At 43.0% G+C, this 25,096-nt stretch overlaps 9 protein-coding genes across 9 annotated transcripts; 7 read left to right on the top strand and 2 right to left on the bottom strand.

Annotated features, from left to right (window-relative positions):
• Positions 1-1,391: 1,391 nt before the first annotated feature.
• N7495_007430 (uncharacterized protein) lies at positions 1,392-1,592 on the top strand (the record flags this gene model as incomplete). Its single annotated transcript, XM_057210081.1, has 1 exon — positions 1,392-1,592. One exon carries the CDS (start codon positions 1,392-1,394, stop codon positions 1,590-1,592), a length of 201 nt encoding a protein of 66 aa, XP_057059624.1.
• A 2,254-nt stretch (positions 1,593-3,846) lies between these two features.
• N7495_007429 (magnesium transporter) lies at positions 3,847-5,215 on the top strand (the record flags this gene model as incomplete). Its single annotated transcript, XM_057210080.1, has 7 exons — positions 3,847-3,910; positions 3,974-3,999; positions 4,069-4,159; positions 4,209-4,299; positions 4,347-4,507; positions 4,560-4,851; positions 4,906-5,215. 7 exons carry the CDS (start codon positions 3,847-3,849, stop codon positions 5,213-5,215), a joined length of 1,035 nt encoding a protein of 344 aa, XP_057059623.1.
• A 228-nt stretch (positions 5,216-5,443) lies between these two features.
• N7495_007428 (putative alanine--tRNA ligase) lies at positions 5,444-6,309 on the bottom strand (the record flags this gene model as incomplete). The annotated part of the gene is made up of 3 exons (XM_057210079.1): positions 5,444-6,148; positions 6,175-6,255; positions 6,307-6,309. The coding sequence occupies 3 exons, from the start codon at positions 6,307-6,309 to the stop codon at positions 5,444-5,446; spliced, it is 789 nt and encodes a 262-aa protein (XP_057059622.1).
• Positions 6,310-6,745: 436 nt separating this feature from the next.
• N7495_007427 (Nonribosomal Peptide Synthase (NRPS)) lies at positions 6,746-8,685 on the top strand (the record flags this gene model as incomplete). Its single annotated transcript, XM_057210078.1, has 2 exons — positions 6,746-7,364; positions 7,820-8,685. The coding sequence occupies 2 exons, from the start codon at positions 6,746-6,748 to the stop codon at positions 8,683-8,685; spliced, it is 1,485 nt and encodes a 494-aa protein (XP_057059621.1).
• Positions 8,686-8,721: 36 nt separating this feature from the next.
• N7495_007426 (uncharacterized protein) lies at positions 8,722-10,188 on the top strand (the record flags this gene model as incomplete). Its single annotated transcript, XM_057210077.1, has 3 exons — positions 8,722-8,939; positions 9,331-9,681; positions 9,774-10,188. The coding sequence occupies 3 exons, from the start codon at positions 8,722-8,724 to the stop codon at positions 10,186-10,188; spliced, it is 984 nt and encodes a 327-aa protein (XP_057059620.1).
• A 3,377-nt stretch (positions 10,189-13,565) lies between these two features.
• N7495_007425 (uncharacterized protein) lies at positions 13,566-14,415 on the bottom strand (the record flags this gene model as incomplete). Its single annotated transcript, XM_057210076.1, has 2 exons — positions 13,566-14,086; positions 14,157-14,415. The coding sequence occupies 2 exons, from the start codon at positions 14,413-14,415 to the stop codon at positions 13,566-13,568; spliced, it is 780 nt and encodes a 259-aa protein (XP_057059619.1).
• Positions 14,416-16,309: 1,894 nt separating this feature from the next.
• Positions 16,310-16,546, top strand: N7495_007424 (uncharacterized protein; the record flags this gene model as incomplete). The annotated part of the gene is made up of 1 exon (XM_057210075.1): positions 16,310-16,546. The coding sequence occupies one exon, from the start codon at positions 16,310-16,312 to the stop codon at positions 16,544-16,546; it is 237 nt and encodes a 78-aa protein (XP_057059618.1).
• Positions 16,547-16,839: 293 nt separating this feature from the next.
• N7495_007423 (uncharacterized protein) lies at positions 16,840-17,418 on the top strand (the record flags this gene model as incomplete). The annotated part of the gene is made up of 1 exon (XM_057210074.1): positions 16,840-17,418. The coding sequence occupies one exon, from the start codon at positions 16,840-16,842 to the stop codon at positions 17,416-17,418; it is 579 nt and encodes a 192-aa protein (XP_057059617.1).
• A 1,460-nt stretch (positions 17,419-18,878) lies between these two features.
• Positions 18,879-19,874, top strand: N7495_007422 (uncharacterized protein; the record flags this gene model as incomplete). The annotated part of the gene is made up of 1 exon (XM_057210073.1): positions 18,879-19,874. The coding sequence occupies one exon, from the start codon at positions 18,879-18,881 to the stop codon at positions 19,872-19,874; it is 996 nt and encodes a 331-aa protein (XP_057059616.1).
• Between the last annotated feature and the right edge of the window lie 5,222 nt (positions 19,875-25,096).

Below are 25,096 nucleotides of genomic sequence, written 5' to 3'. Positions count from 1 at the left end.
CTTGGCAATACCCTACCAAATCTGCTTTGGCAGATAGCATGATGGGAATGGTAGGAACAGCTCGTTGTCTGGAGAGAGCCAGAGAACCTTGTCCCACCAACCTAGAATGCTAGTTTAGTGTCCAATGTAGAATAATCGGGAAACCAGGCTATCTGAAAGTGTGATTGAGATTGCCTGAAGTGAAGATTGTAGAGATGATGGATGTCTTCAATTTTTCTTCTTCTCTTCTTCACTTTACTTATTGAGGTACCTAGCGGGTATCATGCAAGATGTAGATGAGATATATGAAAAATGACGAGATTTTCATTAGCATTTCAATTAGCATGTAAGCCTTGCGTGCTGAGTTGATCTAACATTAACCTATCAACTTCGGAGAAACGATTCTTATCGTAGTAGAGTATAAAAACTTTCTTGAGAATACTTAGACTAATAAGATCTGTTGATTAGATCTATTCCGTCAACCTCCGTCATCATCGTACAAGGGACGCTAATATAAAGATACGGTGGAAGATTAATTCTATACTAGACTTGAATATTTGTATGACCAATTAAAGCGTTTCATTTCACCAAGGCGCTAACCATGCGCTCCTCTATTTCATTTGCACTTTTTGATTTGCATCTTTCCAATAACTCTGACTTGCCACTGCTTCTCATTCTGGAACAAAAGTACTCAGCAACCTACCTTATCTTATTCACGCACGATCCAGCCTTTACCAGCCTCGACACTCCGCTTATAGCCTAATCAGATTGACGAGGAAAGTCTGGTCAAATTAGCAGTGTCGTAACAACAATATGAAAAACGACTCATGTCACTATTTTGAGCGACTTTCTACAGAGCTATGCTTCATGATCTGGAAGCCCTGCCTACCAAATCGTACAGTAGAAGAAGATATCCCTGGTTTCCATTTCGACGGCAATGAACCCATCAAGCCTGCTATGCCGACGGCATAACTCATCAAGTTTTCACCCGCCGGCTATCGCACACATTAACCGCGAGTCTAGGCAGATTTCACTGGAACAGGGTCTTAGGGTGGAACTGGATGATAACCTTAGCTTGAAATCAATATGGGTGCAGCCGGGTCGAGATGTGCTACACCTTAACTGGAAATAAATAAGCTACAATGTTTTATGACTTCACGACAGCGATTTCAGCGAACCAATCATCATGTTTCTGTGGCGGGCTGAGGAACTTGAGGTGTGGCAGTCTGTTGTGGTAGAGATTATTCACCTTTTCAGCTTGGAGACAGTGTTGTATGGCTTGGAAGAGCATTTTGCAGCAGTGATTAGTACCTTGCTACAAAAGTTTTGTACACATCAATTCAATACCGAGGTGTACCATATTTCTTTTGCTGCGGAGCTGGCGCAAAAATTACATCTCGCTAAACACAACCATGGCGACGGTCTCTCTACATATCACGAGTGAAGTGGCTCGAAACTCTGACTTATTCGGTTTGTTAGGCGATGTGCCTGTACAGAGGATTGATGTTGACAACGAGGCTCGGTTGAGAGAGTTTGAAGTATTGTGGAGAGAAAATGCATTACAAAAGGAACTGGTCATGCAAACGCTCTTTGAAGCCCTTTTTGAGTCCTAGATTCAAAAGAAAGAGACAGAATCGTGGAAAGTACAAGCTGAATGGATCATCCTGGCGCATATGTGGCACTCAGAACAAAATGAGGACGAGCACTTTGAGGTTCTGAGAAGAAATTCGGGCTCCTCTTGGGCCCTCCTTGTCCGCCGGAGGGAACTTTACTCCCGATGGCTAAACATTTGCCTAATGAGGAACATCTGTGGTTCAAGAATGCTAGATCTGAATTGCCTAAGCTACAGCCACAGATCATGGTGCGATATTGTACCAATGAGTGTTACCTAGAGAGGCGACTACCCAAGTGCTCTAGAGACCTTCTTTAGATAGTAAGAGAGCTTTTTCGGATCAACTCAATAGCCTATTCTGGTTTTTGGCATACCTCGACTAAATGAACATTCATGCCCTTCAGCTTGGCAATGGCTTGGCGTAGCTGGATCGAATTCCTGCCGCGGTATTGTACTTGGTAACGTATTCCAATATGGCCTTTTCCGCCTTTTCAAACGAATTTTTGCTTCGGCCATCCTTGATAATTTGCACAGTGTCAATTTTTGTGTACCCAGGTACGGGAGGCCGTACTACTAGGTCAGTAGTCAGTATAGGCGACGCTAAGATTTCTTTACCTTATGAAATCTTCGGATACTTTGACGATCTCCTATGCTTGATCGTAGCGCCGGCTATTCGTATGAACATCAAATGACGCCTTTATCTTTTGAATGTGGTCAGTTGGCTACTTGTTCTCGGCTTTAAGTTTATCAATGGCTTTTGTGCCAATATCCATCGCCTCGTGTCCATGACATTGTGGAAATTATCCTCTTTTGACCAACCCTTGAAAGGCTTCGCATTTTGAATACTGACCTTAGACCAAGATTTATCGAGCTTAGTGCTGAAAGCGGTGATTTCCTCGCCCTCACCGACTTGCGTCCATCCGATCTTATCGAAGTCAGGCTCGAAGACCAGTTTTTGACGGGCAAGATGAAATTGACTTCGGCGTTCCTTTTTGGCTGGGTTTGGTTACGCAGAATTCTTTAAGCTTCAAATCACAAGTAGTGCCGGCATTGGCACAATCAGGGGGCCATACACGAGTTCTCTAGGCCGTGCGCATCGACATTATTTAACGCGACTCCCGGTCGGTCTGTCCCGGGTAACGGTATTGCGGAATTGCAGTATCCTCCGACAATATCGGATCAACCATCATCATCAGGGAGCGATAGTGATCCTAGCTCTCTTTAGACGCTCTAAAAACTAGCAAAATCAAAATCTTGTGTAGATTTAGGTTTAGAATCGCCACTTCATTTGATTCCATCACCTACTAAAAGGGCGATTCAGGCGCACTATGGTCGTATAATCCGAACAGTTCATCATATTTTTGTACACGATCGCTGTGACCATTTGGAATAGATGAATAAGAAAAGGTGAAAAATCGACGCTAGTAAGAAGCAGACTATCCATAAGGGTAGTCTAGGGGGTTTGGAAGAGATCCAGAACAATATTGGTGGGAATGATGAAGTGAGATATATCTGATAGTGAAGCTGCTTAGAATGTGTCTACATAAACTGATTTGCCTATATTGCCTGAAACTAGGCCCCAACCAACCTGCTCTAGGTGTGGTAAAATAGGGCAAAGGGTCAATAAATGTCAGAATCGTGTGATTTAATCAATTTTATTGTGTTTTGGTTCTTAAACTCAGGTTTGAAATTTACAATTTCACCAAATTTTGATGGGGTGACCGGGAATTACGTTATCACAAAGATGAGAGTATACGTACTAGCAGTGCCAAGAGTGCACTGCTACCGGAAGGTCCAAGGCACAAGAGCTGGCTAGTCTGAGCACTGGACCAACTGAGCAGCTCAGGGGTCACTAACTCATGCCGCGCCTTTTAGATTACCAAACAATCGTTCTGGCCTAGATCATCTAACGAAGCGATTAGTTCCATATGCTGAAAACTTAATGATACTATCATATAGTACAAGAACATAAGGAGTATCCGTGGAATCTTGAAAGATCGTTAAATAGGCTATTTTAAGAAATGATATGACAGGTCTTGAAAGGTACGTACTAGTGCTGACGCACGGCTCTCGCCCAACTGAAATAATTCGCATCTTCTTCCAGTCAACCTGCATTATTCTTATTCTCTCTTCGGACCAGCTTTTTCATTTTCTTTGATTGGAATTCAAGAAGCGAAGCTCCGTGATGCTGGGTAAGGTGGATGAGAAGTACGTCGAGGCGGCTGCCGAACTGTCCTTTGTTTCCTGTTAACCTCATGTTTTCGCACCGCCTCAGATTTATTGGACTTGCGCTGGCTGTACTATCCTCCCTATCAATTGGTTCGTCTCTCCCATATTCAGAACCCGTGATAGAGGAATACTGAAGATTTGAATCGCGAGCAGGTTCAAGCTACGTCGTCACAAAGAAGGTTCGATGCCTAGTCCATATGTTTTTATCATTACCCCCCGCATCTCGGAATCTGACATGACACTAACAGGGTCTCACACAAGCAGCCGAGAAATATGGGTTCACTGGCGATGGATTTGAATACATTTGGAGTCCGGTGTGGTGGTGTGGATTAACCATGCGTATGGCTATCCCGGACTTGATGGGTACTTGAGGCTGACACACTTAAAGTGCTTACAGGAGAGTTGATGAATACTGCCGCATATGCGTTTGCTCCGGCCGTGCTGGTCACGCCGCTTGGGGCGCTGAGCGTACTCATCAGGTGAGTCGGCCGACGAGTGATTCTGCCGCGGCGCTAATCAGTTCTAGCTCCTTTATGGGCTCATATTTCCTCGGAGAAGAGATCAATCTCCTCGGAAAACTGGGATGTGCTGCTTGTCTTCAGGGCTCGGTGCTGTTGGTGCTCAATGCGCCCGGCGACAAGGACATCAAGACCGTGGATGAGATCCTGGAACTGGCGATTCAACCATGTGAATAAACCCTTCCCGGCGTTGTGATATGACCCTACTGACATATGTCTAGTATTTCTTGTCTATTGCGCTTGCGTTGCATCGCTTGCAACTTACATCATCTGGAAAGTCGCACCGTTTCAGGGGAAAAAAAACCCTCTAGTCTACATCTCGATCTGTTCTTCGGTCGGATCCGTGTCCGTTATGTCAGTCAAGGCGTTTGGAATTGCGGTCAAGCTTACCGTGGGCGGCGAAAACCAATTCACTCATGCATCAACGTATGTCTTCGCGTTAGTGCTGGTAGTCACAACCCTCACCCAGATGAATTACTTGAATAAAGCAATGAGCGAGTTTCCTGCATCACTGTAAGTCTTTTTCGTCTGATTGTGATAGCTTAAGTTATATTTAACCTTTGACAGAGTAAACGCGATGTACTATGTTGGTTTCACGACTTGCACCCTCTCCGCCTCTATCATATTTTACCGCGGGCTTAACACCAGCAACTGGACCAGTATCATTTCGATGATATGTGGATTCCTGCTCAATTTCACGGGTATCTCACTCTTGACCTTGTCTAAAACTATATCTTCCAATGAAAAGCGCGCTGAGTCAGTGCGAGACTTCAGCATGCGGTCACTCGACCTCTTCCACGTACGAACAAGCAGCGTGGATGTTGATAGAATCCTTGAAAGAAGACCTCTCGGAGCTAGATCGGAAGAGAGACCATAATGATCTACTGCATTCGTTGATTTTATTTTTTTCTTTCTGTTCCCTCTTCAACTTCCTGCTAACCCCGCATGAACGGGTGTTAAATTCCGTATCATTGAACTAGTATCGTCGTGTGTTTCAATTCTTCTATGTCAAATAGAAGTTTCAAACTGTATGGAGTAGTATAAGGATTGATGGAATCTCGCGACTTGTGATGATCTATGGCTGCGAACAGTAGATTCATGCCTACTAGCTAATAGTGTATGAGACCTTGCTATTTCCCTTACTCCGACTGATTTTTTTAATCGTCACCTTGCCCACCTTCCTAGTGTCAGACACGTGTGTTCCACCACAAGGATACGCGCCAGCGCCAACAATGTCGACGGCTCGTACCAGCTCGCCTTCAGGAATAGCAACGGCTCCGGGGACAACGGCACATTTCTCACGCAGCTCGGCCTCATTCCAAAAGTAAATTTTCACTGGGAGCTCTTGAGAAATATAGGCATCGACTTGAGCCTGAATCGCATCCTTATGCCTACTTTCGATAGTCCCTTGGAAGTCAACGAAAGCAAGATCGGGATAATGCTGCGCCTTCAGTTCCGTTATATCGGGAATAGACGAAGACAGAAACCGCACTGCTAGGCCAACGACATGTCCACCCGTGTGGATGCGGGAGTTGAGGATGCGTTTCTCGCTGTCTATTGCTTGCTTCACAGAATCGCCGGGCTTGAAGTGTTCGGGTTCAGACTCGGAGGCCGAGGCGAAAGACCCTAAATGCAAAACTAGTCCATTAACGCCGTTTCGAACAGTCGTCACGTCGAATGCAACCTTCTCGTTTGACGAGAGAGTCATCGTTCCCGTGTCGCATGGCTGTCCGCCGCCTTGGGCATAAAAGATCGTCTCGGCAGTGACAACGACATAGTCGTTTGACTCGTTTGCATTTTTGAAGAAGCCCTGTCGGATTCGGAGAGGGATGATACCGGTCGCACAGAAAGAACTGTTGTGTTATGGACTGTGAGGGTTTCGTCCGTTTGGTAAAGCGCGGTTGTTTTAGGCAAGGTCTTTCGTTCTATTAGTACTAGTATATTGATAGATGGACCGTGACTGCTCACCATTGTGAAAGCAGAGCGATTTGAATGAGTAGTGCTGTAAAATCGTGTATGAGAAAACTGAAGCGGTGAGGCAGCTTCAAAATCGCAAGACACGACCGAAGTTTCACACGCAGGCAGGTCAATCTCGCTGCATTCGCTATTCCATAAAGATTCATGCAGCTACATCTGCTACTGAACGGGAAAATCACCTACGTGGCACATCCCTGTACAATTTCTTTTCACTAAGCGAAAATAAGCTAGAGACATTGTGAGACTCGATACGTCTAAGTCCATTTCAGCCGCATTCAAGATTACGATTTTCTAGCTAGCAAAATGGTCAGTGCACTTTAATGCTCATTATGATATCAATTTCATTTCAGAGCAACAGCTTCACCACGTCCTATCTCACTTTGAGCACATTCTATCGCAACTCGTGACTCAGTCACCAGATATAGCACTTATGGAGATTCGGTCTTTGAGCAACAAGGATCATGATATAATTATTGAATGGAACAAAGACCACACATCTGCAATTAATGAGTGCGTCCATGAGATTGTTCAGAAAAATGCTGCATCTGACCCAGAAAACCCTGCTGTACATGGCTGGGATGCGTCATTCACATATCAGCAGCTGAATGAGCTTTCGGACAAGCTCGCAATTCTCCTCTTGAGTCATGGCATTAATTCGGACTCAAATCAATTTGTTCTCCTTTGCTTTGAAAAGTCAGCGTGGACAGTCATCTCGATGTTGGCCGTTCTTAAATCTGGAGCAGCATTCGTGCCAATCGACCCTAACTATCCCCTACAGCGACGAGAGAGTATCATCGAACAGACAAACGCATGTGTTATTCTCGCATCTCCAAAAAATGTCGCATTATTTCAGAGAACAGGTGCCATCGTCATCGACGTTTCCCAGTCCACGATCGCAGATTTACCACCTTCAGTGGTCAACTTCCAGGTGGCAGTGGAGTTTTCTCCTTTTAATGCGGCATACAGAATTTTCACATCTGGAAGTACTGGTAGCCCAAAAGCAGTCGTTGTTGAGCAATCAGCTCTTACTACAAGTGGTTTTTACCACGGTAGGTTGGCAGGCATCGATAACCAGTCTAGAGTCAAGACTTGCAGTTTGCTGCATATATATTTGACGTGAGTGTTAGCGACATATTTGCCACCTTGATGCTAGGTGGTTGTGTGTATGTCCCATGTATCCAAGGAAGATTAGGCAGACAAGATCTACCTTAGCAACATTTACGGCCCTGCAGAGTGTACGATTTGGTGTATTTTCAACGGTGGAATAAGTTGCGACTCCAGTCCTGAATAGATCGGACATGGAGTCGGAGCAGTAACGTGGATTGTCAATCCCAACAACTACAACCAACTTGTACCAATTAGATGCGTTGGTGAACTTGTCATTGAAGGTCCAGTCTTAGCGTGAGGCTATCTTAAGGATCAAGCAAAAACGAATTCTGCCTTCTTTAGGGATCCGGTGTGGGCTCGCCACTTTACTCCCGATCGGCAACAGCGCTTCTATAAGACGGGCGACTTGGACCGTTACGATTAGCAAGCGGCATGATACATCTTATCGGTCGCAAAGATACACAGACCAAGCTGCGCGGGCAAAGACTTGAGCTCGGTGAAGTTGAATTCCAAGTCAAGAGATTTTTGTCTGAAGATCGGGATTGGCAGGTAGCAGTTGACATTATACGACCTTCCGAGCTCCAAGAAAACTCTACGTTGGCTGCATTTATCAGTAGCAATGACTTTTGTCTCGGTAACTCCGAGTCCCAGATATTGATATCACAGTTTGACGCCCTGTTAGACATTGCACAAAACTTTCGGCTTGCTCTGGAACAGGTTCTTCCAGCATACATGATCCCATCTCTTTTCATTCAAATTTCCTCTATGCCATCAACTGCATCAGGAAAGACCGATAGATGCAAGCTTCTCCAGCTCGGACAGTCATTGAGCACTGATCAACTTGATTTTTGCTCTTTCTCGAAGAGATCTCATCGTGAACCATCAACAACGATGGAATTCAAGCTGCAAGAATTGTGGGCAAAGGTTTTGCACATTGAGCCTTCTTTTATCGCAGCTGAAGATACGTTTTTCCGACTGGGAGGTGATTCAATCCTAGCGATGAGATTGGTTGCTACGGCAAGAGAGATGAACATTTATCTTTTGGTAACTGATGTCCTTCAAAAACCACGGCTTTACGACATGGTAGCTGCAGCTAAAAGCCGGATCCCCGAGATTACCTCACCAAAAAATCACAAAAATGGAAGCTCGGTCATCATGCCTCGTGATATCAGCTCTTCTCTAGTTGAGGCGCTCTCTTTGGAGATCTCCATTTCTGTGGACAATGTTGAAGATATTTGTGAAGCAACAAAGTTCCAAGCATAGGCTTTGACTTCGAATTTACTCAAACACAGAGGTTACATGACATACTTCACCTTCATTTTCGACGGCGCCTTAGATTCACAGCGACTTGCTACTGCGTGTCACGCTCTTGTGGCGCGTCACCCAATGCTGCGAACATTGTTCTTTGTTCATAATCGACAGGCACTAAATGCTGTTCTCAAATCTGTGGACTGTGGATTCCTTGAGTTCGAATCTGAGGGTGATCTTAGACCACAAATTGATCGAATTGTGGAGGAGTACGGAGGATAAACGACATTCCATTTTCTTGGGTCAGGTGATTACAAAATTCATGTTCGTTTTCAATGGGAAAAACTCGTCATGTCTAATTCTCCGATTATCTCATGCACAATATGATGGTGTCAGCCAGCCCATCATTTATCGTGACCTACAAGATGCATATGTGGGGGCGGAACTATCACTCAGTCCAGGATTCTCTCGCTTCATCGCTGGAAAATGGGCCTCTGAAACAGAAGATTCTATCTCATTCTAGAGAGACCAGCTCCAAGGATCTCAAATGACAAAGTTCATCTCGACCCCCCAATTCGCGACGCGCAATGATTCCATTCAAGCCATCTCTCGGTCTATCACTCCAACAGCTCTCACTTAATATGGTATCACATTTGCAAGTCTCTTGAAAGCTTCGTGGTCTCTTGTTCTTCGCGAACTATCAAGAGTCGAGGATGTGGTATTTGGCCAACTAGTCTCAGGTCGGAACTTGCCAATTCACGAAGCAGAAAGTATTCTTGGGTGTTGTGTAAACGTCGTCCCTGTTCGCGTGGCACTAAAGAATACAAAAATCCTAGAACTACTGAACCAGGTTCAGAACAACTACATCGCTACTGTTGCTTATGAAACTCTGGATTTCACCAAAATTGTCGAAAAAGGCACCAGCTGGCCACGTGAGACACGCTTCAGCTCGATTCTCCAGCATCAGAACTTGAATGATATCGTTGAATCGATTCCATTTGTAGACACAACGTGTAACATCAGTGCTTCAAGCTCGCCTACCTATACATCTGACATCTTCTCTTCTGGTTCTCGATGCCACACGGCTCTAGTATTAATAGCAGTCTGTCATGGAATAAGGGTGCTGTGACCCAGAAGTTCGCACAAGATGTTCACGCGAGATTATGCGACATCATCCTGGCCATGAGCCAAGATCCCCACGGAAGCATGGCATCGATAACTGTACCAATCACCGATATGCCCACAATTCCCATTCCCGTGGTTGACTATGACCCTCCCGTTCTGACAACATTGTTCAAAATCTCACTTGTCGATGAAGCCTGGCGAACCGTTCTCGGATGCTCTGATGAAGTGCCTGGCGATTTCTCATTCTTTGAGACTTGGGTTGAAGGAATTTTGGCTGCTCAATTCGTCAGATTTTACCAAGCAAGAGGAATTATCCTTGGAGTTGAAGAAGTTCTCGAAGCACCTACCAAGAATGCTCTTTATGTATTGATTGGGCAGAAGCTGGCCTGTTGAAGAGGTTGACTCTCGGCCTTGACTTGACCGTATTACTACCGTCAAATTTATTATCTTCTTCAAATGTTTGTTTTTGTTTTTGAAGGTTTTGATTTCTTTTTATTGTTTCATTTATATCACTTTCGCATTCGTCTTTCTGATTACATCAATTTATAGTTCCAATTTACAGTCTTGGAAGTCTTGGAAGTCTTTTCAGCCCGTCTGTAAATATAGAGACCTGCTACTACTACTACCCACTTAACTTAAACCACTACAAAAAGTGCTAAAGTCAGTACAGTGCCTTAGGTTTCAGGTATAAATTTCTTTTGTAGTGGTTAAATATAGCAAAGAGTATTACTTTGTAACGTGTTCCACCACTACGCAGGCCAGTTTCTCGGACCATCAAATTTAACAACATAAATATATATGAAACTAGTTATTTACCACGTGTAGGACATTGAGTATAAGTGTCCCCACGAATTTCACATCTAGAACATGTCACAAAATGTTGAATAATAGGTGTATATAGAATTATAGGTTCAACCAGAGCTTCTATAGCAGGTTTAGTCAAAGATATGTCTTCACTTCCACCACCTTCAGGAATAACCACACTTTGTTCAATTTCATCCAAACTCCGCAGACTACCTTAATGCGATATCTACTTCTTACTAGCAGTGTCGCTCGAAAGGGCGATATTCGAATATCTAACTGAGAATAGCGTTCCAGTTCTTACTGTAGTAAAAGGGAATTGGAGTTTACTGTAGTAGAAAGGAGTTGGTGAGCTTCAATAGACCGCTACTCAACACCGTAGAAGATCCACCGGGTGTAGTGAATGCTACGATACTGAATACTGCGATTGTTGTGAAGTCTGCTTTTTCATTGATGAAAGAACTAGCTACTTATAGTATATGGGTGCCCCTCTGCCCTGGACGAATGTCAACATTCGTCTGAGACAGAAGAGACAGTGAAGACAGGATACTACTGTCGCGAATGCACATCGCTCAAGGGTGTCGTTTGCGATGAATGCATATCGTTCAAGGATGCCGTGATATACTAATCTAGTTCCAGAGTCACTGTCTTGGCGGAAGCTTTTTCGGCCGAAATACTTTCCGTCTGTTGATGGCCTTGTTTCTCGGCTGTCGCAACATTCATACCATATATTAGATATATTAGACACAAAAACATAAACTAGGAAGAAGAAACATTCCCCACATTCAACTACCTCTTCGATACTATAGCCAGCAAGAAATATAACCAATACAGAGGGGCTAGCAAAGCCATATATCACCCACCACTATTCGGAATCTAATACAATAGCTAGACGTTCCATATACTTATAGACTACGCCAGAAATACAGACCCTACCACAACACATACAAGTCAAGGACTATCGGCACCATTTAGCACACCAGGAGCAACTAATACAGCGTTCACCTAGGCGGAAACCACACCCAAAGCAGCCCAGGCGGCAGCTAGCAACCTGATGATAGCATTCCGACAGCTAATCATAATCCACTCGACGGAATCGGGGATCGAAACAGATAAGAAATATGACCTAAAGCTCATCAGGGAATATATAGCCGTCCAACAGGAAAAGCACAACGCCCAAATCAGACTCCTACCACACCCGATTCGCTTCCCGAACACCTTATATAGACTAGAATCCTTAGAAGGAGGGTACACCATATGGCAGTCCGCCATATTATCCTTTTTCCGGGAATTAGCAACGGCTCAACCTACAAAGACCGCCGTTATCATAAATAAGGCAACAGAATACCATTTACCATTCTAATCTCAGGGGATCACTAAAAATACCACCAGAGAGGACCACGGACAGAAGACGAAATAGAGACTGGCTTCTCTAGGAAAAAGCCCACCTTCGTGTTTTTCATTTTTGTTTATTTTTCCACTCACCGTTTTCTTTACCCCGCACAAAGACTGATTCTTCAACAAAATCGGCCACCCACCAGATACAATATACAAGGCATTCGGGGACACATCATGCACCTGTCCACTCTCATTTATTTTTATCGATCCATGTATATAGCGACTCGAGATTTTAAAGTTGCTCCAGTGTCGGAACATGGATATTGCAATCGTGCAATACCATAAACCCGGAACGGAACAAACAGACCCCCGAGTCACAGGGGAACAACTATATTAGGAACTCAAGTAGCTACATGAATAGAACACATTTCACACCACTTTGCACAACGTATATACTAAGAATCTAGGACGAACCATACCCTTTTCCAGTATATATAGTGCAACGTGTGAACCCTGTCCTTTCAACGTAGTTGATCGACATATATAGTATCTTATACGAGGCTGTATTTAGTCTATGTATTGTCACTTTGCGACCGCACCCCATCAAAATATCTTACAAAATTAGGGCTACCCACCATAACTTTTCCTGATGTCCGATGAGCTTGAAATTAAAAATAATTTAAGAAAACATACTTATTTGAAACTTGTGAAATTTTCAGCCTCGTAAGAGCCCTAAAAGTAAATAGGATGGGCTCGAGTTCTGAATTGGGATGGACTCACCTCCCCCACTTTTTCGACACTTTTGATTGGATAGTGAAATGGGATGAAGTCCATCCCAGCAACCCCCATAGGTTAGAATCTTGAAGTAGGCGATTTGCCCACATCTCAACCTGTTTTGGTGTTGATGGCATACGCCAATTAGTTAGCTGGGTAATTCAGCGTATTAAAATCTCCTCCTGGATATCGGTAAAAACCTTATTGACTGGTTTTTGTTGAGTTTTCGCGGTCGCATTGGTTTTAACGCGATTATGGAGAGTACGTCGATTGACACCAAATTCGCGCGCAATCTTAGAGATATTTGGGGGTTTTTCGCGTTTGGCGGCATCATAGGCCTTAGAAAGACGGGCTTCAGTCGATTCAGATGTTTTAGGCATGGTGGGTGGGAGATATTGGGTAAAATAGAATGGAATGTGGAATTGGCAGAACCGGTGAAGCACACCCGAAAACGAGTCGGGTGTGCACATGACACAGATACAGGGTGGACCATTTATCCGGGTGGACCGTTATCAGGGAATTATGTTAAGTTTTGCCTGTTCCCTTTCGCCCTCAGATGTATACCTATTTTCGAGGAGGGCCCATCTTCAATCTTTATGTACTCGAATACCTAGGTACCTTCTTTTTAAAATAATTATTCCCTTCTGAGGCTGTCTAAAGGAACAAATTTTTTAAAACTACGATTCTCTTCATTTCTTGCCTAGCAATAGAATAGCTTTAGACTTGGGTAGGATTTTTATATTAGAGCAATGACTACGGAATCAAGAACTGATGCCTGGGGGAACATGTCAGTTTCTGATTTATTTTATCTTTCCTTATTCATCCTCTTTTTGAATATTGTTAGCAGCAAAGCTCTCCTAACATTCTGAAGTTTCTGAACTCTTCTTCGTAGCGGCTTTGAAATCACGATCACATTTCGCTGTCCAAAACACTTCAGTCGCAAACCAATTATAGTTTTCGGCATTCATGATTTTCTTTTTGTTATCCAGATGCTGACTTGCATAAGCTCCATATGCATAATCCTGTGTTGATGCATCTAACGGAGGCACTACCAAATCCTTCCAATGCGTATACTCGTGCAATATTGTCGAGCCCAGAGTATCCATTTTAGAGCCAACTGTATCTCCAATGTTATCACAGGTGACGGCAGGTATATCATCGTACCCTTTGTCAATGTTGCCACGATCAAGAGCATAGTCACAGACCACTAGTATAGGATTACTAGTGTCAAAGAGATGGATTTCTCCCATATCGTCGTCTTTTCCGCAAGACATATGGCCCCAACCTGGATAGCCCTCGTCTACCACGGTGATCTGGCTTAAGAGAGTGTTACCGGAGTATTGGGCCAAGCTTCCACCGGTGATTTTCTCATATACCTCTATATGCAATAATTCAAAGGTTAGAAATAGTATTCCAGCAAAAGAGGAGATAATTTTCTTGAGACTGACCAAGGACCTTCGTCTTATCCTCTTTGTCAAAGTATTTCGCAAGAATTGGGTCAACGATACTGGCTTTCGAGGTCAAAACAGACTTTGCGATTTTCATGGCGTCGCTAAATCCATTTTTGATACGAATTTTGTCAGTTTCATCAAACTCTTCAATGCTTGGAATGGTGCGCTTCGCGATAGATGTTTTTGACTCGGTGCTTAATGGAGAGGCAAGCAGAGGGACAGCTAAGAGAGATACTGCCAGAGTTTTGAGATGCATTGTGGCCGTTAGATTGAAATTCCATTGTATTCTGTCGGCCCTGGGGATTTGAGCGCCTATAAATAATTGGCGAAAAGCTGTTTCGGCCTTACCTACTTGTTACTCTCTAAATGAACTTCCCCATCAAACTAACCCATCGGCACTGCCTATTTTTACTTTCTGGAAATATTTCTCCATCGAACTAACCCAAAACATTCCATTTAGGGCAGAAGGATCAAGGATCGATAGAATAGGTCGAAGAAGGATAGAATTTAGCCCCATAGATTTGCCATCAGGAAAATCTTCACCGAAACTCTCAAATATGATTTCGGGAGCTTTATTCTTTACTTTATATCGACTTGATCGAATATTCCGAATGTATGATGTAGATCTACTTCTCGCTAGAGCCACATGGGCAATGAATTTTTGTTCTCTCATGATGCAAGAAGCTAGAATGCAAGAGGGAAAGGGTCCGTTTTTCAAATAGCAGAATAATTGGGCGTCATCTTGAAAACCTATTCCCGAAGCTCATCACGGCCCCCAATGGGAAAATAGGCTTGAAATGAAAAACCCATGCATGCATCCAGGAATATATAAGTAGAAAGTGAAGTACATAAGTACCTAGATAGAGAAAAATCGACTTCGGATGGCTTATAACCTTGAAAGCTGCGAAAGTTAACACCCGGAACTACCTAGGTATGACCTGACACTTGATTTTAAGCCATTGCTTCTAGTCAAACTAGTGCAGTAAAGTTTTCACCAGTGTCTAAGCACCTGATCATTAATAAATTGCAAATCTGCATGGTCATGTACGCCTTTGGTCTTCTTGGACACATCGGACAATGCATAGCGTGGTAGCTTTGGCGATGGAAATCTAACCGACATTTCTTAGTATTTTTGGAGCTTACTTTAAATGCCGGCATAAAAACGCCATCGAATTAAATACAAAAAAGACAATTTCTAGTTCTTTTGATATTTTCCTTGTTCAATTGTATTATTTGTTATGTAGCAGCGCGGTGGACGAGTAAAACGAGCAGAGGATCGAATTCAAATTAAACGACCAAGCCCACAATTTTGAGAAGAATAAATGATATACTTTAGTACATGCAATTCTATTATCTACCGTCATTAATAGTTTCTATAGTTAGTAAGACCAGTGAGAGCGCACTTGGTGGCTTTGGTGTTCACGTAAGCATATTTACGAATTCTGTCGGAGGATTAGTCGTTGACTTAAAAAATCCTAACAAGAACCTTATTGGTCGACTAAAATCGCTTCCTAATTGGACAAAAAGAGTGGAGACGGTATGTAATTTTATACCGCATATGCATCTCGTAGAAGAGATCTCATAACGAGTCTCACGACAAATTTGCCGGGGCCATAGGCGACGCTTGTGGTACGAGAAATTCACAGAATACACAGGACCATTCCTATTCGACCTGTCTCATGGAATACACAGGCTCTATGGGAGTTTCTGCTTGTACTGCCATAAATAAATTTGGTTGAAGATTAGTCAAGGAAATCGGACTTTATGGGTAACTAAATGGGTTTCAATTAGCAAATCAGGAGCTTTAACTAGCCGAGCACGGTCGCGGTAGAAGCCTTTGTTAATGTTGTCATTTCGAAAACACTATTTAGACACGCGACCCAGTACTTAGAGGGACCAATATCTTAGGAGCCCTGACCTCGGAGCGTCCTGTCTGGATGAAAATATGTGTCATATAATTGAAAGGAGACTAACTAGTGCGCTGCTCAGTCACTCTGAGCCAATCATTCGACCATAAGTATTAGCAGCACTAAATACGCGAATAACTATAGACAAGTTAGACCGCCAGCTTCAGCCCTATCGCCAGTCACTATGCAGATCACGATTCATTGGTATTGCTTTTTCATCTTCTCATCTTTCAAAGTACTACGATGACGCTGGATATTGCCCACAAAGACGAACTGTATCTAGATGTTGCGGCTCCGTTAGGCTGGCACTACAGCCCTGGTGACATAATTATTGGGGATATCGTTCGAAAATCACCTCTTGTTTCTCTTGAAGCTAGGATCAACGAATGGCTCACCGGAGTGATGAGAGTCAGCATCTTGCGGCTTAGAGTCGAGACAAAAGACCTCTGGAGCGACCATGAAGCGTATGATAACAAATGATCTTTTTTCAAACACACGGAGAATACCATTTATAGTGGGCTTTTGCACCACCCTGAATATACAAAGAGCCCCTCCGTTGGTCCTTTTCCGTGCCCACTCCTAGCAAGCCCAAGGCAGATATGACGCAAAGTCATCAACTATAGGCCAGCTTCTTACCATTTGACAAGGATCATCAGGCCTACCATACCTTAATTGGATCTTTTCGTGCGCTTAGGAATGGATCTGGGTCTAAGGCTGTGATTGAATATAGGCTTCATGCTCAGCTATATTATGAACGAGGTGGTTCTAAAAAGATGGTCTACACGACTAGACCCATTACCCTCAGACATCCCTCTGTGAGCCTAGAGCAGCTTTATATCGTCAAGGGGAGTATCTTAAGCCCTGCGAAAGTGAGAAGCCAACGCCTGCTACCGGAGATAGAAAATACAGAATTATCATTTCGACAGAAGACAAAAAGGTTCTTTGGATTTTCGAAGGTTCCTAAGTTCTGGTTCCAAGTCCTGGTGGAATCGTCGTCGGTTGTTCAATTTGAAAATCCAGAAGTATTACAGATTAGCTTGAGAATTGAGACTTTGAAGGGGGATAATCAAACAAGGAAAATCATTCAAGACATCCAGCGACAAATTCAGATAAATTGCATCAAAATTCGGATCAAGAGTTGGACGACAATTAAAGCCTGCGAAAATCCCAATAGTGGAGCAAAGACCGACAAGCAGGGCTTTGATTTGGATTTCCATTTCGAGCATATCTTTAAAGATCTTGCAAGTCCATTAGTGGCTAATTCGTTAGATAATGCTGATGAGACTCTCCCCATTAGAGATATGTTTCAGCTTGTCCTGCGGAAAGATGTTCTCTATATAAACGGAAAGTGATATTCGCGGATACTCACAAGGTCTCTTTGTCCCGATTTTCTCACATTCGCGATCAAGAATACGCATCAGTTCGAATATGGAATCAACCTAACAATTGCAGACGAGACGCTCGAGGTGGCTGTGTTTGCGCCCGTTAAAATCGTAGAATCTTTTTGATGGCAGCTGATATAATCGGACTTTTCTCCAAGGACAATTGATCTTCTATAAGTTTGATTTCATTGAGGTGGGCTTGAAAGTAAAAGCTTGAATTATAACAAGGAGTTTCTGATGTTACTACTCCGGTAGATTATAGCTTTGAATTTTTTCATGTCTGATTAACTAACAATGAATAGTTCCAAGATAGAACCAGTATGATCTTTAGTTGCCGATGACTGATAGGCCATGGACCCGATTACTGTGGGTGCACACACATAGGTATGGCCTTCTAGAGGGCTGACCAATTACATCTCGGTCGAAGAAAGCTCAATACTGATGGAGAGAAGATTGGGGCAATATTATTTCAAACAACTTTATGTGGGCCTAAAATCAACTCAGCACTATTGAGCTACTTTGTGCGATTGGATAGCTCGCTGTTATTTTACCTTCTTATTAGGTGATACTGTCGTAAAATTTAGATCTATTTCAATTGGAATCTGCAATCGTAAAGATTGTGGTGTGTTTGTTCTGATTCTCAGACAAATCGGTCCCCGTTCTTTGCATCAAATGAGGATATGGCTCGGTCCAACTAATCATAATCGATTGAAACAAGAACATTATGTTCTGGATCTTCAGAAAGAAGGTCTATTTAACTGTCTGCATCTACTTTTTAGAATGCCTATTTAGGTAGCTTTTAAACGAAGACGCAAGTTTCTGACCATTTTCAGTGGTGTTATTTATGGGCTCCACGAGCACCTAGGCAGTTAATCTAATCTTTTCGTCATATAAGACCGAGTTGAGTTTGCATCATGCAAGAATTAGACTAGGAAGTGGGCGATCAAATAATTCAAAAGATTAGTAGATAATTAATGACAACCTTGGAGTGTACTATGTAAAGCGGCATGAGATTGTTTCAGCCGAAGTCCCCACAATAGGCTTCTCCAAATTTATTACCAAATGTCATTACATAGTAAGCATCGGGTTGTCAAGTGCTCTCTATCTTGAAACAAACTGATTATCTGAGAAGAATCGTCCTACCTAGGTATGTTGCATCGGAATAATTCATTGATAGCGGGTGTAGTGCCGGCTCTACGGAGTAACGTTGCTGACGTTATAGCCATTTTGCGGTGAGTTTATCTCCTTTTAGGTGGAGAATAGCTCCATAGTCTGAGCTCAAGAGCGTGGGGGCTATCAACAACCTCCGATATGGATGAAGGGGGATACGCGCAGATATGCTCCCCGCGTATGGACACATATATACCTATCAATAATATCCTTTGAAGTCTAGTTTTGTGCATTTCATAAAGAACACCTGAAAACTTGACATGATGCAATTCTTTTCGGTTGCTTTACTAGCAACTATTACCAGTGCCCTGTCTGTGTCTAATTCGGCAAGATCTTTCTCGACTTCTCCAATCTTGCGCACTACTACGACATCATATACCTCAACCTCGACATCTACGACATCCAGTTCAACCTCCACCTATACTACTTCTTCCAGCTCAACCTCAACAACCACTACTACATCCAGCCCGTCATGCACGGCGGGAGATACCTCTACAACCACAGGTGTGGACGCTATTATAGACTCTACCGGCTTTGTCAGATGGCTTGACGTCATGTTAAATACTTTGCCAGATGGCGAGAGTGACTGGGTGAATCAGTTATGGTTGAACACTTTCCCCAACGAGGGTGCATCTCCTCTCTCAGGCTGTAGTGAGATTGGTGGCGACTGCTCCCCTGACGACCTATGTTCTGTCTACCCATCCCAACTACAATACTGGGTATTTCATGAGATTTATATTCTTCATAGCAAGATCAATATGATCCACGAACAGTTACTATGGACAGGGTGGTTGGATAGTCTCTCAATTGATCAGATTGGCAAAGACTTCACAACTATCACTCCTGCCCCTGTTTGGGCCAAATGGATAGCTGCTGCCTTCAGTATGGCTGGGTCCTTTGCTAGTACAGTTGAAATTGGAACAACACAGCTTCGAGGAATGATTGGCTTTACAGGTTCTGCCTTCACTGAGGTTGGCCTCACATCTACACAATCCGACAAGGTCGACACTACGACGGTTGAGGATTTCCTCAAGTCTGTTGTTGAATCTGCTGGTGACTACATCGCAGAAATTTTGACAAACGCGACTGGAAACGGTGACTCGAGCTACCTTCCTATCCATACTGATTCAGATGCGACACACTACACAGCAAAATTCCTCAATGACGATACCATTATGCTTGATATTAACAAGGATAACTCCTCGTTGGCCTCGGCCTACGAGTATTTTATTGACAATCTTGTTAGTTCATGTTAAACTATTCACTCTGATACATGCTAACATATAAAAATAGGAGAAAAGACTTGTCGACGAAGCGATGCACACTGCATACTACGGACTCCGTGCAGATATTGATATCAAAGAAGAAGGTTGCAATGGAGTAGGGGAATACTGGTTGGATTCCCTGGACAGATATGATGGCGACGCCTGCTTCTACTTGGTACATCCTAAAAGCTCGGAAGGTTGCTCGACGGATAACCCTTTTGCAAGTGTACGTCTCTATGATTTTTTTCCAGTACGACTTACTCACTAGCAGAAAGTGTGACAAGAGCTTTTACAAGCTCACAGATAAGGTTTTTAACAAGTTGACTGATACTTATGGGTTTGATCTGAAGGTAAGTGAGCTCGCTGCTCTCCTAATCAACGTTGTTCACAAAGCTTATGTTATCAAAAGGCGTACTACATATCTCTTCTTGATTGCTCGGAGAACGGTTCTTCTTCCAAGGAAGTTGACCTGACCTCTAGCACAAACGACGGTACAATTCCTCGTTGCTTCTATAGTTTAGTGGCTGAGCCATGAGCGGCAAGACCACCCGAGAATGACTAGCAGGCCTAGCCACAATATATTTAATGACCCATTTCCTGATAAGAAAGCTCCATATTAGTCGGCCTTAAGGTCGCTATGGAACCGCGAATTTGCCGCGCGACCCGCATTTTGGCCCCGAGGTGTCATTCGAGCTCTAATTAGATCGTCATATCACTCGGTAGCTTCTCATAGTTGCACTAATTGTTTCAAAAGAAGATGACGATTTTACCTGATACATATGCCTTAATCAAGAAGATCGAAGATAATACAAATTTGAGAGCCTCAAAAAGAGCCGCAACCGTATGAAGATTCGACCGGCCCCACTTATTAGACCAATCGAGTACCATATTACCGAGCCAATGATATTAAGCCGATGACGTAGAATGAAGATCACTCAAGCTGAGAAAGATTGTGGAAAATTTAGCACTAAAGCCAACCTTCAATGTCCAGGTATATATCTTCATCATATTATAATGTAATACTTTTAACGCATCAAACTAATGTCCCCGCTATTATACCGTCACAGTTCAAGTCCGTGCATGCGCTATCGGGGTGCAGCGTATAGCTGTGGGAATTGCTGAACACACACTGCTAGGGATTATTTGATTGAATCCCGGGTTTGACGGAGCAATATGATATAGCAGGAGGCTTACGGCTGATTGGTTTTATTGATTGCAACTGACATGCTTAGACAAAAAAGGCTATAGAATTTGACTTGAATCAATTAGTAGTGTCACGGTGCCAGCTCAGACGACTATCTGTGTCATGTGCACACCCGACTCGTAAAAAACGAGTCGGGTGTGCTTCACCGGTTCTGCCAATTTTTTTTTTTCACCGGTTCTTCCAATTCCACATTCCATTCTATTTTACCCAATATCTCCCACCCACCATGCCTAAAACCTTTGAATCGACTAAGGCCCATCTCTCTAAGGCCTTTGATGCGCCAAACGCGAAAAAAAACCCAAATATCTCTACGATTGCGCGCGAATTTGGTGTCAATCGACGTACTCTCCATAACCGCGTCAAAACCAATGCGACCGCGAAAACTCAACAAAAACCAGTCAATAATGTTTTTACCGATATCCAGGAGGAGATTTTAGTACGCTGAATTACCCAGCTAACTGATTGGTGTATGCCACCAACACCAAAACAGGTTGAGATGTGGGCAAATCGCCTACTTCAAGATTCTAGTTCTGAAGATACTAAGGATACTAGAACTGTTGGGCCAAATTGGGTATATCGCTTTACTAAGCGTCTTCCTAAAGGTCTAAAACTAGGTCCTTAGAAGCAGAAAGTCAAGGATTCTAAGCGAATGATGGCTAAAAATCCAGCTAAGATAGGTCATTGGTATGATCTGCTTCGTGGTATGTGTCGCTCGCTTGGCGATATTCGAATATCTTGACTGAGAACGGTGAGCTCCAACGAACCACTACTCAACACCGTAGACAAACCACCAAGTGTAGTGGTCTCTACAGTACTGAATATTGTGGTTGTTGTGAAGTCTGCTTTTTCATTGATGAAAGAACTAGCTACTTATAGTATATGGGTGCCCCTCTGCTCTGGACGAATGTCAACATTCGTCCGAGACAGAAGAGACGGTGAAGACGGGACATTACTGTCGCGAATGCACATCGCTCAAGGGTGTCGTTTGCGATGAATGCATATCGTTCAAGGATGCCGTGATATACTAATCTAGTTCCCGAGTCACTGTCTCGGCAGAAGCTTTTTCCGTCTGTTGATGGCCTTGTTTCTCGGCTGTCGCAACACTAGAGCAACTCTAAATATCATTGAAAATAGAGAAATAAGCTTCATCATTTCGTGCAGAACGCGATGCTAATCGTACCAATTTAGGTGCATAAATATCATGTAGGCCGTAATTTATAAAGGTTGTAGTAGGAAAAAACTTAACGTTCGACCCAACCAAGGGTCTCTAAGTCGATTTGATTTATATTAATCAACTCCTTCAGTGCGTTTCCACACTTCTCCTTCGTCATCGCATCGGCAGGATTTGATCCTCCTGCGATCCACTTGAGCTCCATCTGGCGTCGTTCATATGTTTGACGTAGTGCCATGATGTCGATCATAAGTCGTTTTTCTTGTGTAGTCCCGAGACATGTGACTATATTGTATACTAAGCGTGAGTCTGTATAGAGTGTTAGGGGAATTCTAGGTAAATGCTCTACCACACGCAGGATTTTATTTAAGGTTTAGTTGACTACGAAAGCGATATCTACTCTGTGTGATGTGGCATATAGTTCGGCGGCGAGCACACTCCTAGTGACTCTATGATATTTGATGGATGACCAGTATAGGATATTGGTATTAATGACCTGGTTTTGTCCATATCCATCAGCCATAGTGATGATATATCCGATCTGGCTGCTTGAATCACAGTTTCTTATAAATGATGCGTTAACGAATGCGATAAGCTATAGCGTGTCTTCTTGAAGCTTAACAAAGTAAAGCCCTCTCGCTTGATTATCGATCTGCTATTGGATGTGTTTATTTAATCTCTCCGTATCTTCCTTTTTCGGGTTGATGACTTAAGCTAAAAAGGATAAGTCATATATGGCTTCTAGTTGGCAAACTAATGTGATATAGGCTCCATAAGCGCGTTAAGAGATATATGCATCCTTTAAAACGATTTTGGTGGCGATGGTCTTTAGGCGTCGGCATTGATCGATTTACGAAATTGTAATCCCGTTTTTGCTTTTTCGGATGATACTGCCGTTGAATTCAAGTAGATTAACCTCTATGAGCTTTTGGAGCGGTTTCGATAGAAGCTGCGCCTTCTATAGTTCGTCCTCTTCCTTCTTAATGAATATAGCATTCGCGAGGATCAAAGTGTCGTCTATCTGTATTCCGATAATTCTAAAGTGTTTCTTGCTATAGAGGAGGCATGCATCATAGGTGGATTGCTCTATTCCTAGCTTTTCAAGATGATGCTTATAGTATATCTGAAACCAATGATTGCCTGCTTCCGGGATTCCATAAAGGGGCTTTAAGACTTTTAGGACAGTATCCTTTAGTAAACCAAATTTAGTAGGGGGTCGCATATAGAATTATCGGTTCAAGTCTGATGTCGACTATATATATGCCTATAAGATATCACGAAGGTATAAATCTGAATTATCTCGCATCGTAGCGATAGATAGAATTATTCTTTAGCTAACACGTTGAATTATAGGTGCTTAGGTTAGAACAAATTCTTTTCCGTGGTTGTTATATGCCTATACCACAAGTCGTGACTTTTCTCTTGCTTGATCTGTTCCTACGTTTTTAATCTTATTAACGAACCTGGAATTAAAGAGTCGAATTCCTTTAGGCATTTCTGTTTAAGGCACGAATTTGAAGACTCCTTTAGCTAGTAATCCATTGATTTCGCTTTATCGAGAGGCGCGAAAGTCTGGCGTTGGGGTGTTCAGGAAGATAGTATTGATTTCATCTTCCAAATCTTCTTTATCTATGTCTTCGTCTTCTTAGCGCTTTAGACGTTATGTATGTCTTGGTTGTTGTAAATTCCTGCCTCTGTTGTCGATGATGACGCTAAATAGTAGATCCTTATGCGGCTGTATATTAGGCTATATATTAGGCTGTGTATCTGGACTATCATGTTGTATACCATTATTCTATGCGTCTAGTAGCGTATTGGTTTGCTGGTCTTCTTCTAGGAATGGCTTCATAATAGTTATCCGGAACGATCTTAGGCCTTTAACGCTGCTATCGATAATATATATGTCTCCGTCGATTGAGAGTAGTAGGAATGGCCCTATCCATTTTTTCTTCTTTTCTCTCTAGATAAGAACAGGAGAATTTAGTGGCAATCCTTATATAGCGGCTATGATGGGTCCATTTCGCATGTTCATGGCGTCTTGAATTTGTCGTTTTGCTCGTAGTTTCTTGACTTCCTGCATCGCTCTTGTAATAGCTGCAGCGCGCTATATAACTATTGGCGATGGGGCGTCTAGCTCCGCGAGTCGCGGAAACGCTCTAAAAATAAGTAGTGTAGGGATAAGACCATTTGGTCCGACCGAGTTGTTGATCGCTTTCTATATCATCTAGAGAGCTAGTTCCTTATCAACATTAGCTTCCCCTATTCCTATGGAGTCACTAAGCTCTTATCTGATGATGTTATAGACTCGTCGTATTATAGTATGGTATCGCTCGACTTTTCCTATAGAATTATGCGCTTCGACTAGAACTATCTTTACTATAGTTCCCATAGTTTTTGCAAGATATCTGAATTCTTTGCTGTCGAAATTAGTTCCTACGTCGTTTATGATATTGTCTAGGGGTCCTTGGTAAATATCGATCTAATAGAGTCATAATACTTCCTATATATGTTTGGCTATCATGCCTTTTCCTTTTTATAACCATCTTCTACTTTGAAAGCTTGTGGCTTCGTCGATAATATGAAGAACTGGATCTCTATCGATACTTATTATATCAATAATGATGCTATGATTAAAACATGCGTCGCCGTCCTTATCTTGAAGGGTAAATCGGAATCGTCCTGGTGATTTCCCGAACTTCTGGCAATGTTCGCAAAACTTGGTGATATGCTTAAGCGCATTCCTCTCTACCTTATGTCCTGCTCTGCTCAGAATTGCTTTAAGGCGGGCGACGGCAGGATGCCCTAGTCGTCGGTGAATTCTGCGTAACTTAGTATCTA

This window comes from Penicillium taxi, assembly GCF_028828555.1.
Source record: "Penicillium taxi strain IBT 34144 chromosome Unknown utg000005l_segment0_segment0, whole genome shotgun sequence".
NCBI classification, from domain to species: domain Eukaryota; kingdom Fungi; phylum Ascomycota; class Eurotiomycetes; order Eurotiales; family Aspergillaceae; genus Penicillium; species Penicillium taxi.
Note: the sequence above shows the minus strand (reverse complement) of the source record. Positions and strands in the feature narration are given on the sequence as shown.